Source organism: Rattus rattus, chromosome 9 (assembly GCF_011064425.1).
Source record: "Rattus rattus isolate New Zealand chromosome 9, Rrattus_CSIRO_v1, whole genome shotgun sequence".
Taxonomy (NCBI): domain Eukaryota; kingdom Metazoa; phylum Chordata; class Mammalia; order Rodentia; family Muridae; genus Rattus; species Rattus rattus.
In genome coordinates this window covers 3,558,658-3,573,819 of record NC_046162.1, presented here as the reverse complement: position 1 = coordinate 3,573,819, position 15,162 = coordinate 3,558,658, and the positions used below count along the sequence as shown (strand labels likewise).

The 15,162-nt window shown below is 47.8% G+C and overlaps 2 protein-coding genes across 2 annotated transcripts; both read left to right on the top strand.

The window, feature by feature from the left end:
• The first annotated feature begins 7,412 nt into the window (after nucleotides 1-7,412).
• Nucleotides 7,413-8,259, top strand: LOC116909407 (hemoglobin subunit alpha-like). The gene is made up of 3 exons (XM_032912974.1): nucleotides 7,413-7,540; nucleotides 7,656-7,860; nucleotides 8,046-8,259. The coding sequence occupies exons 1-3, from the start codon at nucleotides 7,446-7,448 to the stop codon at nucleotides 8,172-8,174; spliced, it is 429 nt and encodes a 142-aa protein (XP_032768865.1). The 5' UTR covers nucleotides 7,413-7,445; the 3' UTR covers nucleotides 8,175-8,259.
• A 2,526-nt stretch (nucleotides 8,260-10,785) lies between these two features.
• LOC116909408 (hemoglobin subunit theta-1-like) lies at nucleotides 10,786-11,416 on the top strand. Its single transcript, XM_032912975.1, is given in 4 exon segments — nucleotides 10,786-10,880; nucleotides 10,977-11,114; nucleotides 11,116-11,179; nucleotides 11,288-11,416. Coding segments are annotated over 4 exon segments (426 nt in total).
• Nucleotides 11,417-15,162: the final 3,746 nt, after the last annotated feature.

The following is a 15,162-nucleotide window of genomic DNA, read 5'->3' as shown; positions in this document are numbered from 1 at the left end:
AAGGAGCCAGTGTAGGCTGCACTGGATACAGCTTCCCAGAGAGTGGCAAGTACCACAGTCACTAGTTTCTGGGCAAGGACCGCTCTCAATACCTAGGCAGCTTCCTCCTCTCCCTGTGGACTTCTTTCCTTACAGCAGACTCATCTTCATTTTCTTTTTTTTTTTTTTTTTTTGGAGCTGAGGACCGAACCCAGGGCCTTGTGCTTGCTAGATAAGCGCTCTACCACTGAGCTAAATGCCCAACCCCTCATTATTATGTGTATGCATGTTTCTATGTATGCCCGTGTGTGTGTGTGTGTGTGTGTGTGTGTGTGTGTGTGTGTCTACCAAGAAGGTCACAAGGGGTGGCAAATCCCCAGATAATGGAGCTGCTGTTCCAGTAGTTCTGATCCACCTCACATGGGTGTGGGGAACCAAACTCAGGCCCTCAGGAAGGGCAGCAAGCATTCTTCAGTGCTGAGCCATTCCTAGAGGCACCTCCTTTCTATTCCTGTGTAGGAAAACACATAAGACATAAGCAGGAGTCCACCCAAGCTCTCGGTCACATCTCTCTACCCAGAAAAGGCTAAGTAGTCTTTGGGATTGAGCCACTGTCTTTACTAAGTCTGAAAAGGATGGGTCTGAAGGGAAGGGGGATTGAAGGAAGGGAGGAAGAGAAAAGGGAAGACTGAGGGTAGAAGACAGGAGAGCAGGACGGTTAGCAGCAGAGAAGGGAGAGGAGAGGAGAGAAGGACAGGGATTTGGCTGCTTTACGACTTAAGATCCTGAAGGCTAGGACACCCTCTAAGAATCTCAGGGAGGGGAGACTGAAACAGTATGCAGAGAGAGGAGAGACACCCCACCCTCAGGAACTCTGAAAGAATAAAGATTTTAAACTATCCCCCACTGAGCCTGCTGTGAGGACAAGTGCACCTCACAGCAAAGAATAACATAACATGTTTTGGGGATGTAGCCTGGCTATAGCCACCACAAACCATCTGGCCTCGATAAGGCCTGACTCAACAGTCCTGAGAAAAACAAGAATTGGGGTCAGCTTGCCCCAGAAGCAGGGCGGCCTAGAGTTGAACTGAGCCCAAGTTACAAACCAATGAAATTGCTTTATGTGACTGTTGCCAACTACCTATGTAATTTTCCCTATAAATCCCTCCCCCTAATTGGGCTTGGGGTCGACTCCTCTGTCTCCTGTGTGAGATACGTGTCGTCCCCAAAGCTCTGGTTCCTCAAATACACCTCTTGTTTATTACATCAAGACTGGTTTCTCGTGAGTTCTTGGGGGTTGCGTCGTCTCGAGATTTGAGTGGGTGTCTTCCCCACCCTGGTGGTCTTTCATTTGGGGGCTCGTCTGGGATCTTGCAACCAACCACAACTCCGAAGACCTTCTTGGAGGTAAGGGGAATCCCCAATTGTGTCTGAGTGCGCGGCCGCTGTCTGTGTCTGTCTCTGTTCTGGTTCTGGTTAGTATCAGTTTGAAATAAGGGAGTGGACGTAGAATCCCACTCTGTGCAGCCACCTCTGCGGTCCGTGAGGACCCTCTGGCTGCAGAAGTGGGGACCCCCTGGGCCCGCAAGCTGCAGTCCTGGAAGTTGTTCCATGGGTGGAGAACAGTCGGGAGGACCCGACTGTGGGCAGTCAGGAGGACCTGACTGTGGTTTTTTGGAGCAAAGGAGACGTAGTGCTCCTTTTACCTAGGCGGGAGTGGACGAGGAATCCCACTCCATCAGAGGTCGAGTTTGGCTGCCTATTTAAGTCTAGGCACGGACAAGTGTGCTTGGACATGTTAGTGTCTGTTGTTTGTATTCTGTTTCTGTGTTTGGTGTTCTTTTTCTTTGCCATGGGGCAGACTGTGACAACCCCTTTGTCTCTGACGGTGGACCATTGGACGGACGTTAGGGCAAGAGGACACTCTGGAATCCTGTTGGGGGGTGGAATCAGATGGTCCGTCTCATCCCAGAAGCAGCTAAGGTTAAGCTGCAGTTTGGGCCAGGTACTGAAGGTACCAGGCATCTGTGGAAATTGGTTATAGGATGCTTTGTCTTGGTCTTGTTTGTCTGGTTTGTTTTCTGTGGTATTGTCGAGTGTCTTTTTGGCTTTTGTTTCATTTTTGAATTTGGACTGACGACTGTGTTTGAAATCATGGAACTGTTTGCTTTGTTCGTCAAAGAGTTTTACTTGGTCCTCTTGGTGCTTAACTTAAAAGTTAAAAATAATTTGCTTGAGAAAAATTGTTTTCTGCCGGGGAGTTTTATCTTTCTCTCTTGAGCCTCCTCTCCAAGGAGAGATGCCCCTCCCTTTACTCCCCTTGTCCAGTCTAGCTGCTATTAACAGTTGTGTATGAAGGACTCCAGATTAGTGAGTGACCCCCATCTGAAGCAGGCATTAACAAGAACCTGAAAGCTTTACCTTATATCTGAAGAAAAATTCTCCCTGTTGCTTAAACATTCACAGCTTCTAAGGAAGGGACAGCACAGAGTAGAGAAGTGTGGGGCTGAGGGTGGCAAGCATACAGGCCTGCTAGCAGGCTGCAGGCTGCGCGTGGGCAGTGGCGCAGCTCAGGCCAAGTCAGCGTAAGAGGAGTTTCAAGGTGATGAGGCCGGCTGGGGTTGATGCTTTGACAACAAAAAGATAGCGTAGAGTTAGTGGTTGTTTTTTGAGACTTTTGGCCCTGAAAAAAAAATATTTCCAGTTGCTGCCTTCAGTGGCCAGATCTTCAACACTTGCTCACAGAAGGAGAGTGTTCATTAAGAGAAGTTCTTTAAGGGAGCCTGCCTTATCTGCTGGCCCTATTCCAAGAGAGGAGTTGATCTCCAACATTAAGTAACCTTCCCTGTTAGTCATCATTGACATGGAGAGTGCCTTTGATCCTATCCCCTCAGCAGCCAGTTCCTACCCCTGTGGTCAAAATGCCCCAGATTGGGGGGCAGAGAAGCCCCTAAAATCGTTTCAAAAAGAATCTGCAACAAACAGTGAAGAACTTTGTTTTGCCAGTCAAAATTTAGAATTCAGCCTTTGGCTGTGGCCAAGGTCAGGATTAATGTTTTCTTATCCATGGGCCTTTAGCCCACTGAGACAGTTTGGTAAAGGGCTGCTACTGAGGTCCTGAAAGTCCCAGGTGAACCGATTACAATTCTTTTGTCAGTCACTTGGCATCTAGCAACCAGGTCCTAACCATCTCTCCATCCTTTTGTTATTAGTTTTTACTGGAAGCCTAGTGTCCTTCAGAGGCTGGGTCTCTTGAGAGGCAGAGCCACTGAGCTGGCACTGAAGGGAGGTACTCCTTAAGTAAAATCTAAGTCCAGAGAGACGGTCGGTAACAGATCAGCTGCCTCTCTGCTCGCCTTTCTGTTTCACAGACACAAAGCTTGTGCTTATTTTTACAATGGCCTTTTTGTCCCAAAAAGTCCTCCTGGCTTAGCTGTGTGACTAAATGCTATTTGTCCTCTTCAGTGGACCTCTATTCTCTAGATTCTCTTCTTGTTTTCTCACCATCCCACTTGAGATGCTTGTTAGTAACTGTTACAGGTCTTCTTTACCACTGAGGAAAGACATAATCCTACTAGAGGCCAGAAAGAATGTTCCAGACACGGATGGAAGACCCTCACTCCTGACTGTTGACCTCAATACCCCTGAAGGTAGGGAGTGCTCCAGGTCTACCGCCAGGCTCCAAGGGTGGGTCTCCGAGGGACTAGAAAATGCCCCACCAATCTGGCTAAGGTAAGAAAAAGATACAAAGAAAAAGTTACAGAAATTTGAAGGGTTAAGCTAAGTTGCTGAGAGTTAGTGTAAGTTGCAGAGAAAGTAAAGTTGAAGTGTGGTTACATAAGTGGACAGCGTCTAGTAGCTCTAGAGGAAGATGCAAAAGATATGAGAGAGACTGAGGAAGAGAAAGAGGAAAGAAGGTAAAAAGAGCAGGAAGCTAGGGAAGAAAAGAGACAAAAAGAAGAAGCTAGAGAGCTAAAGAGGGATAAAAGACAGGAGAGGAACATATACTGGCCACAGTAGTTGGGGAACCTAGGAAGACAGTACCTGGCAACAGAAGAGAATTCCTGGCTAAAGATCAGTGTGCCTATCGCAAGGAAAAAGGACACTGGGTCAGGGACTGCCCCAGGAAGAACAAGAGGGGCCTCTCCAGCGGCCCGGAAGGCAAGCCTCTTGGTCCTAGAGTGCTGGCTATGCGCAAAGATAGAAGGGAAGCCTGCCCAGTTGTTTTGTGAATACGGGGGCCCAACACTCTGTGCTCCTACGCCCAAATGGGCTAGTGTCCAGCAAAAGACCTTGAGTACAGGGGACTACCAGCAACAAATGATACTCATGGACTACCGGAAGGACGGTGAACCTTGGCATGGGCTGGGTATCCCACTTGGTCCTTGTGATTCCAGACTGCCCCTACGAGTCTGAACCCTACAACCCTGCTCCAGGACCCCGACCTAGATCTCCCTTCATGACTGTCAGCAGGTGCTCACTAAAGCACAGGGGTGGCGTAAAGATCTGACTGACCAGCCACCAGAGGGGGTAGATGCCATCTGGTTCATAGATAGGAGCAGCTTCTTAGAGAAGAAAAAAGATGGGCTGGGGCAGCAGTGGTAGATAGAAACAGAGTCATAGGGGCTCAGGCCCTACCAGAAGGCACTTCTACTCAGAGGGTAGAGCTCGCTCCCCTCACCAAAGCCCTTGAGCTGAGAAAGAGGCTTAACATCTATAAGGAGAGCAGGTATGCCTTTGCTACAGCCCATCAGCAGAGGGGCCTGCTGACATCTGAGGGCAAGAAAAAAAGAGATTCTGGCTCTGTTAAGGGCCTGCCATGACCCAGCCAGGCCGAGGAAGAGACTCTGGTACATCTCAACGGGAAAGAAAATCCTGCTACAAAAACAGGCAGAGGCCATGATAAAACAAATGCATCAATGGACTCACTTAGGGGTAAGCAAACTCATCCAGACATTTTCAAAAACTAAATATTATGTCACAGGTCTCAAGTATCTCTGGAACAGATAGTACACTGATGTATACCATGCCAAAAGGTAACTGTTTTCAGGAAAGTTGACTCTGGTAGGAGGCTCCGTGGGGAACAGCCTGGATCCTACTGAGAAGTGGACTTCAGAGAAATAAAACCAGGAAAATATGGTTATAAATGTCTCCTAGTGTTTATAGATATCTTTTCAGGAATAGGTAGAAGCTTTCCCCACCAAGCAAGAGATGGCCTCAACAGTCATCAAGAAGATACTAGAAGAAATCTTCTCCCTGTTTGGAGTGCCCAAGGTAATTAGGTCAGACAATGGCCCTGCCTTCGTTGTCAAGGTAAGCCAGGGTGTGGCCAGGTATTTAGAGACCAATTAAAAATTATACTACATCTACAGACCTCAAAGTTCAGGACAGATAGAGAGAATAAATAAAATTTTGAAAGAGACCCTGACCAAATTGACCATGGAGACTGGCGCAGACTGGGTGGCACTCCTTCCCTCTTGCTCTCTTCAGAGCAAGAAATGCCCCTTCCAGATTCAGCCTTACCCACGTCCCCGAAGAGACTACAGAGTTCAGGGCAGGTGAAAAAGATAAATAAAAATCTAAAGGAGACCTTGACAAAATTGGCCTTAGAGACTGGTGGGGGAAGACTGGACTGTCCTCCTTCCTTTTGCTCTGTTCCGTGTACAGAGCACTCCTGACCCTTTTGGTCTAACACCTTATGAGATTATGTATGGGAGCCTCCCCCTCCTTGAATCGGGTGGGGTCCCCTACCCTGAGGTTTTTCCTAAAACCCTGTTTGCTCATTTAAAGGCTTTAGAAACAGTCCAAAGTGTAATTTGGAGCCAAGTGAAGGAGACCTACAAGATGGGAAGTCCAGGGTGCCTCACCAGTTCCCAGCAGAAGATGCAGTCCTGGTCCGGCGACACAAGGCTGAGAATTTAGAACCCCACTGGAAAGGACCCTATCTAGTACTGTTAATCACTCCCATTGTTGTTAAGGTAGATGGGTTTGCTGCATGGGTCCACGCCTCCCATTTGAAGACAGTACCAGATGTTCTTAGAAATGAATGGAAGTTAGAAAAGACTGCTAATCCTCTTAAGCTTCGTCTCTGTTGTAAGCACTTATAATCCCCATATCCCCCAGAAACTGATTTGGCAAGTTTCCTCCCAGGCCAGGGAGGTAATATGGTCCATCCCCAAGGTGATCCCACCATACACATGGTGGCCCACTCTCACCCCTGACTTTTGTAAGTTGGCAGCTGGGCTGGACACCTAGGACATTCCTGACAGATCCTCAGAGTATGCCCCTAGAAGTCCCAAAGAGATTTTCACCTGGGGGCAAGTTTGGATGCAGAAGTCCAGAAGCAAGGTGCCAATTGGGGAGACTGAGGTTTTACATTTGCCCCCAAGATGGCTAAGACCAGGCTACCATCCAGCGTTGTGGGGGCTTAGAAAGTTTACACTGTTCTGCTTGGGAATGTGAGACTAATTTCCACGCTCGTAGGACCCTTAGTTATTCTCTTGTTACTTTTGACATTTGGACCCTGTATTTTTAATAAGTTAACAGCCTTTATTAGAGAAAGAGTTAGTACAGTGCAGATTTTAATGCTTCACCAACTATATCAAGCCTCAGAAGAACTTAGGGGAAAAATTGAAGAAGGTGGCCCTGAGTTCTAAGGTTAGAACTAGTCACAAGCAGAAGTAGGGAATGAAAGAATAAAGATTTTAAACTATCCCCCACTGACCCTGCTGTGAGGACAAGTGCACCTCACAGCAAAGAATAACATAACATGTTTTGGGGATGTAGCCTGGCTATAGCCACCACAAACCATCTGGCCTCGATAAGGCCTGACTCAACAGTCCTGAGAAAAACAAGAATTGGGGTCAGCTTGCCCCAGAAGCAGGGCGGCCTAGAGTTGAACTGAGCCCAAGTTACAAACCAATGAAATTGCTTTGTGTGACTGTTGCCAACTACCTATGAATTTTCCCTATAAATCCCTTCCCCTAATTGGGCTTGGGGTCGACTCCTCTGTCTCCTGTGTGAGATACGTGTCGTCCCCAAAGCTCTGGTTCCTCAAATACACCTCTTGTTTATTACATCAAGACTGGTTTCTCGTGAGTTCTTGGGGGTTGCGTCGTCTCGAGATTTGAGTTGGTGTCTTCCCCACCCCGGTGGTCTTTCAACTCCACCACCCAGGAGCAGACCACCACCTCCCTGGCCAGGCACAGCCATTCCTTCTGCCTCTAAGTTCCCAGAATCCTATCCTTCTTGTCCTCAGAGGAAGGATGAAGGTGGAAGTAGACAAGGAGGGTGGCCAAGCTGGGAGGTGACCCCTCCCACATGTCCCTGTTTACAAGCCTTCCTGGGCAGAACACAGGCCAGCCAATGAGAGCCCCTCCAAGGGCGTGTCCTTACCTCCTGGACATATAAATGAAACTTGCTGCAGGGCCAATACATTCTCATTCTGATAAACTCAGGAAGCAATCATGGTGCTCTCTGAAGAGGACAAAAACAACATCAAGAAAGCCTGGGTGAAGATTGGTAACCATGCTGCTGAAATTGGCGCAGAGACCATAGGGAGGTGAGATCAGTACCCTGTTGTGTAAGGATAGCAGGATCCAAAACAGACAGGGGACTCAGTGGGCAGCTCCTAACTGTGCTTTCCTGTGGCCTCAACTTCTCTTTCCTTCTCACAGGTTGTTCATTGTCTTCCCCTCCTCCAAGACCTACTTCCCTCACTTTAATACAAGTGAAGGCTCCGACCAGGTCAAGGCTCACGGCAAGAAGGTTGCTGATGCCCTGACCAATGCTGCAAGCCACCTCGATGACCTGCCTGTTGCCCTGTCCTCTCTGAGCGACCTGCATGCCCACAAACTGCGTGTGGATCCTGTCAACTTCAAGGTGTGAGCTCAGACCTGGCAGGGGGCACCTGGGACCTCCAAGGATCCCTTGAGGCAGTGGTGAGGGGCACAGGGGGAGGGGGAAGGGATTCCTCATGCCCAGGGCAGGGAACACAGTGTTCCAGGAAGGGGAGCTTACCCAGCAGGGTGTCTACTACTAGGGACTGACCCTGTCTGTCTCTGCAGTTCCTGAGCCACTGCCTGCTGGTGACCTTGGCTTGCCACCACCCTGCGGATTTCACACCCGCCATGCACGCCTCTCTGGACAAATTCTTTGCCTCTGTGAGCACCGTGCTGACCTCCAAGTACCGTTAAGCCACCTCCTGCCGGGCTTGCCTTCTGATCAGGCCCTTCTTCCCTCCCTTGAACCAGTCTTTGAATAAAGCAGAAGTAGGAAGAAGACTGTGTGCCTATTTCTCTGCATGTGCAAAGTTTTCGTGTGTGGTATGGGGAAGCTTCCAGCCAGTTTAGCCATGGGGCAGTAAAGATAAGTTTCAGGGACTTGAGAGGTGATTCAGCCATTAACGTCTAGGCTCACAACCAAATAGATAAGACAGGGTTCAAAGCTAAAAAGCCTAACTGGATACTTACATACTTACACATACACAAACACACACACACACACACACACACACACACACACACACACACACCACATGGCTTCTGAGTCTGGGCATCAGGCCATCCCAAGCCCTTCACTGACAGCCATGTCTTTTCTCCCTGAGCCAAAGAATCACAGGCCCTCTCAGGTAGGGAAGTTCTTAATACCTCTCTTCCTTCAGTGTGGGATCTACTGGAAAAACAGCTAAAAACAGACAACATATGAGCGTGTGGGTAGGCAACAGGTAGCCCATCCAAAATGCCTGCTCTTTTGCCCTTTCTTTCTTTCTTTTACTTTCTTTCTTTCTTTTTCTTTCTCTTTAATGCTTGCTTGCATGCTTGCTTGCTTGCTTGCTTTTTTTCTTTCTTTCTCTCTTTCCTTCTTTCTTTCTTTCTTTCTTTCCTTCTTTCTTTCTTTCTTTCTTTCTTTCTTTCTTTCTTTCTTTCTTTCTTTCTTTCTTTCTTTCAAACGTAGCCTAGGCTGGCCTCAAACACTTTAAATAGCCAAGGATGCCCTGGAACTCTTATTTTTAAGGATGTATTTATTTATTACATACGAGTACTCTACAGCTCTCTCAGACCCACCACAAGAGGGCATTGGATCCCACTACAGATGCTTGTGAGCAGCTGTATGGTTGCTGGGAGTTGAACTCAGGACCTTTGAGAGGTTCTCTTTGAGAGGATGCTGAGCCATCCCTCCAGCTCACCATGGAACTCTCAATCCTCTTGCTTCTACCCCTGAATGCTGAAATTACAGATATGTGCCTCCATGCCCAGTTTATGCAGTGCTTGGGAATTGAACTTAGGGTTGTATATACACATACAAACATAATACATAGATATTTATATAATACATACATGCATGCATACATATGTACATAATACATACATACATACACTAAACAAGCATTCTATTAACTGGGGTACATCTGTACCCCTATAGAAACTAGTGACAACAAAGAGTAAATTGCTTATACAATGTGGCAGAACCGTAAATAAAAATGTCAAGAGGAAGAAATCATTAGAACCAAGTCTCACAGAGCATGGCCTCATGTTTGTAAAATATCAAAAATAAGCAGATCTGTAGGAACGGCAAGCAGCCTCCTGTTTGACGGGGCCTCTGTGCAGGGGTTGGATGGTTATGGAGAGTCAGCTAGTGGTTGTTTCTTGCTGAGGAAAAGTTCTGGAAATGGGTGGTGGTGAAGATTGCACAACATTGTGGAGGAAAGTGATGTCACTGAGGTGTGCCCATCAAAGCCGGCTAAAATGGACAGGGCTTGGTGCCACATCCCTCCAGTTCCAGACCTCAGGAACTACAGCAGAGTCACACGTATACACACACGTGAGTAAGAACAGAACCTTTAATGCAGGAATGACATAGTCACAGAGAACGTACCATTGGTTCTTCATGTCATCATTGAGATAGAGTATAGGCACCCTTAAGGTCATTGCCTCCAAAGGAATTTGCCCTATAGACCAGTCATATACTATTTCTCATAATATGTAATGTATACATATGTATATATTAAATCGAGTTGGAATTTATTTTTTTTTCGGAGCTGGGGACCGAACCCAGTCCCTTGCACTTGCTAGGCAAGCTCTCTACCACTGAGCTAAATCCCCAACCCCTAGAGGGTTTTTAAATCTAGATTTAAATCTCTTATTTTACACTCGTGGGTGTTTGGGCTGCATGGATACCCATGCATCGCTTGCATGACTGTGGAAGACAGAAGAGGGCTTCAGATCCACTGGACCTGAGGTTACAGACAACGGGGAGCAGGCACGTGGGTGCAGGGAATCTGAGCCCCCTGCTCTGGAAGAGCAGTCAGTGCTCTTAACTGCTGAGCCATCTCTCCAGCCTTTAAATGCAGATTTAACTATGGAATATTTAACGAAAGGAGATGTGCTCAAGGGAAAAAAGGTAAGTGTCGGTATGTGCTCCTCTAAGGAGAAATGCACCCAGAAGAAAGACAAGTCAATCCTTTTCAATAATGAGTAAGAAAGGAAAGAAAATATACGAAGTGTCTTAAGGACTCTGAGGTGGGGGTGGGGGGCAGGATAAGCAGTGCGAAAATAGACACTAAAATCCATCGTAATCTGGTAGTATATATTAGATGCCATTGTCCGTACAAGAAATACTTTGAAATGTACAGCTTGGAAAAGGAGCCTAGAGAGACAAAGGGCTGCCTGTCAAGGAAACTCCCAAGCAACCTGCAACGATCCAGCGCCCCCTGGTGACTTCATGGGTTTCAGAACCTCTTGGAGCGCAGCCAGGGCACAGAGGGAGAAGACAGGGCACGGAGCGCACAGCCACAGTTCAGTGAAGATGGCTCTGTCCCAAACTGATCACAGGTTGGTCCTCGCGCTCTGGAAGAAGATGGGTAGCAATGTTGGAATCTACACGACCGAGGCCTTGGAGAGGTACGCCCTCGGGCTCACCTTCCAATGAACTGCGCGGTGAAAGCGGGTTCTCTCTACCTCTGGGTCCGGTTGCGTCCAACCCTCAATCTTTCACAGGACCTTCCTGGCTTTCCCATCCACCAAAACCTACTTCCCACACTTGGACCTGAAACCAGGTTCCAGCCAGGTTAAAGCCCATGCCCAAAAGGTGGCTGATGCACTGACGCTCGCTGCCCACCACCTGGACCACCTGCCTGGTTCTGTCTGCTCTCAGTGACCTACACGCACACGAGCTCCGCGTGGACCCTGCTAACTTTCAGGTGAGTCCTGTGACTGAGCTGCACCCGCCCTTGCTGGATATGTGGGTCCCTTCAAGACTCGCTGTTCCGGAGAGATAAACCCAAGGCGGGGCGCTTCTCATTCTTCAGTTCTTTAGCCACTGTCTGCTGGTGACTCTTGCCCGGCACTATCCCGGAGACTTCAGCCCGGAGATGCATGCCTCCTTGGACAAGTTTCTGGGTCACGTGACTTCGGCACTGGTCTCCAAGCATCGCTGAACTGAGGACACACAGCGGTGTAGTCTTCGCCCCTGCCCTTCTTCAAATTCACAATATTTGAGTAAACCTCCCCGGGACTGCATTGCTGTCTTGTATGCAGAGTTGCACAGGAGAAAGATACCCCACACGCAGTATCAAACGAAAGGTTCCAAGAGACTGGAATTACAGCTAAACGAGTGTGAAAAACCTCATAGGAAAGTCAGCTTCCCTTGTTTTTGTTGTTTTAATTCATTTTTGCCTTTGAGATACGTTTTATACTCTCATGTAATCCAGGCTGTCCTCTCAAATCCATCATACAAACTAGGTTGGCCTTGAACTCCTGACACTTGTGTTCCCACCCTCATCTCCATCCCATCCCCCAATCCCCACCAAGCATGATGGATTATAAGGCATGCCCCACCGTAAATGGCTCTATTGTGGTTCTTTTTATTTTTATTTTTTTTATTTTTATTTATTTTTTTTTTTTTTTGGTTCTTTTTTTCGGAGCTGGGGACCGAACCCAGGGCCTTGCGCTTCCTAGGTAAGCGCTCTACCACTGAGCTAAATCCCCAGCCCCGGTTCTTTTTATTTTTATTTAACCTTTTGTTTGTTTGTGTTTTGTGTTGGGGGATGGGGAGGGGTCTCCTGTGTACCTAACTGCTCCAAGCTGCAGAAAGTGTAGCTAACTAGGAAGGAGACCCGCACACAATGACTGAATCAACTTTTAGAATAGAGTAGAAAGAAGGGATCTATAAACTACACTTCCAAAGGGCCATGAGCTGGGCGGTGACAAGAGCCCCACCTGCAGCCGCTGGAGGACCAGTCCTAGCATCTTCACATGTCCTCAAGCATCAGAGGAGGCTCAGACCCTCTCCACTGTGGAGGGCCTGTGACACTGACTTACAGATCCATGCCCTTAGCCTTGGCCAGATCAGTGAGGAAGCCTTCAAGTCCAATCCAGCATGAGTCCTCTGAATCCCATGTCCACAATGAAATGTGTCTTCAGCAGTAAGGACTTCCCTTAACTCTCTGGGAGGGAAAGGAAGGCAAAAACAAGAGCTCACATTGCTCTTGGAATCTTCTTGACTCCTTGGACCAACAGCTCACATGGGGACTTCCCTTGCCTGCTACTGTGTTTTTGTCAGACAGTTGTTCTGGTTAGCATTTCTATTGCTGTGATAAAATATCATGACCAGAAGTGATGTGGAGACAGGGAAGCATTTATTTCATCTTGTAGCTGTAAGTCAGAGACTTCAGGGCAGAAACACAAGGCCCAGGGGAGTAATTGAGGCAGAGGTCATGGACAAGTGTTGCTTCCTGTCTTGTTCTTTTAAGAGAAAAAAAACAAGATTTATTTATTTATTTATTTATTTATTTATTTATTTATTTATTTATATGACTACACTGCAGCTGCCTTGAGACACACCAGAAGAGGGCATCAAAACCCAGTGCAAATATTTGTGAGCCACCATGTGGGTGCTGGGAATTGAACTCAGGACCTCCGGAAGAGCAGTCTGTACTCTTAACCACTGAGCCATCTCTCGGGCCCCCTTTATCTTGTTATTCTGGTTTACTCAGCCTTCTTGCCTATAATATTAGTATTATCAGCCCAGGACAATGTCATACTGAGCTAGATCCTCCCACGTCCATAATCAATCAAGAAATGTGTACCACATAAACCTGATAGGAGAATTTTCTCAATTGAGATTCCTTTTGCAAAAATATTTCTGGCTTGGGGGCTGGAGAGGTGGCTCAGCAGATAAGAGCACTGACTGCTCTCCCAGAGGTCCTGAGTTCAACTCCTAGCAACAACATGGAGGCTCACAACCGTCTGTAATGAGATCTGGTGTCCTCTTGTGGTGTGTCTGAAGACACTACAGTGTATTCATATAGATAAAATAAATAAAACTATAAAGATTCTCTGGCTTGTGTCCAGCTGACATAAGAGTAGCCAGAACAACAGTCTCGCTCTTGGGGAGCACGGACAGCACAAGTGACATCACTCCATTTAGACTGCACATGTGCACTCATACACTTGCATGCATTACTCAGAACCAGGAAAAAATCAGGACATGTGGGTAAACCATAAAAGGGCCCAGGATGTGTAGGAAGTGGGAGCCCTGGGAGCCAATCAGTGTTGTCTGTATTGCCTCCTCTTTTGCTCAGGACAGTGGGAGGTCCGCATCCACAGAGACCTTCATGACAGGTTCTAGGAAGGAACTTAGGGGAAGGACAACAACAGCGGTGGGCAGAAGGGTGCACAGTCAACCTCTTCTCCTAAACAAGGGGCTCCTCTAGCCCAGCAAAACTATCTCACTGTCCTCTTGTCCCCTTCTCTGAAGTATCCTTCTCCCAGCAGCAGCTTAGTCAGGGGACGGCACCTGCCAGCATTCCTGACCTGTCCCATCTCACTCTGCCCTCTCCCTACCTCTCCTCTACAGCCACAGAGGCCACCAGTCCTTGCCTTTCTCCACCTACTATACACCTATGGCTCACAGCCTCTGAAAATCCCATCCTGGTCCCCACACTAGCCCAAGGCTCCTCATCCATTCCTCCAGGTTCCTTCGGAGTCTTTCCTAGAGTTTCCTCCTGTGTGGGGATAGAATGAGTAGCCAGGTCTCTCCTGGATTGAATCCTCTCAGCCCGGGCAGCTTGTGGATTTCATATATAGAGAGAGTATTGCATGAGGCACAGTTTACCTGGCTGGAGGTGTCATTAGAATTAAGGATCACTCCTGTGGAGCCTAGGGAAGAATGCCAAAGCCCACAGAGAGGGAAGACTTGAGAGACTCCCAGTGTGGGTTCATGACCTGGAGCTACAGCAACTGCCATCCTGGAGGAGGGAGCTTGAACTTTATGACGAGGGTCAGGAGCCAGACAGGCAGGAGGCCTCCAGGTCCAAAGGCTTTGACTGAAGCCCTGAGAAAGACATGGCTGAAGCCAGGGAATGGAAGATGCTTGTGCTCTCTGTTACTTCTTACTTAGGCTCCTTTCACAGTTCCTGGTCCACAGCCCACTTGTACCTCTCAACAGGTACTACCAGGAAGATTTCACACACACACACACACACACACACACACACACACACACACACACACACACTCACATTCTTTAGTTCAGATATCCCTGAACAAGGTTTTTGGGGCCATGAATAAGGGGTGGACATCCAATTACCGTTAACCAGGAGCATCAGTGTATTCAATTCCTCCAACTCCGGCCCGTCCTCACTGTAAACCCCATGGTACACCTTTTTATAAAACCTGCATAGTTCTGGACTCTCTGTGTCACTTGTGTAAGTGGTGGGTGTGGGTCCACTCTTTCCATGGTTTTAGTAAAGAAGTGAGTGGGTCAGAAGATCAGTAGGAAAGCTGATGGCCTATGTGCCAGTGATGAGGAAAGAAGGGAAGAACCAGGAGGAACAACGTCCAATGGAACACCAGGGACCAACACCAGCTAGACTCACAGTTCAGATCACAATGGAGCAGGAGTCTGTGGGGCACTAACTTGTGCCCCAGCTACACGTTAGCCTGAGACAGGGAGATCTCAGGTTAAAAGAGGGTCTGAGCTGTGTATTTGCAGAAAGCACACACACACACACACACACACACACACACACACACTCAATCTCACACACACAGACACACACACACACACACACTCAATCTCACACACACAGACACACACAGACACACACACACACTCAATCTCACACACACAGACACACACAACACACACACACACTCAATCTCACACACACAGACACACACA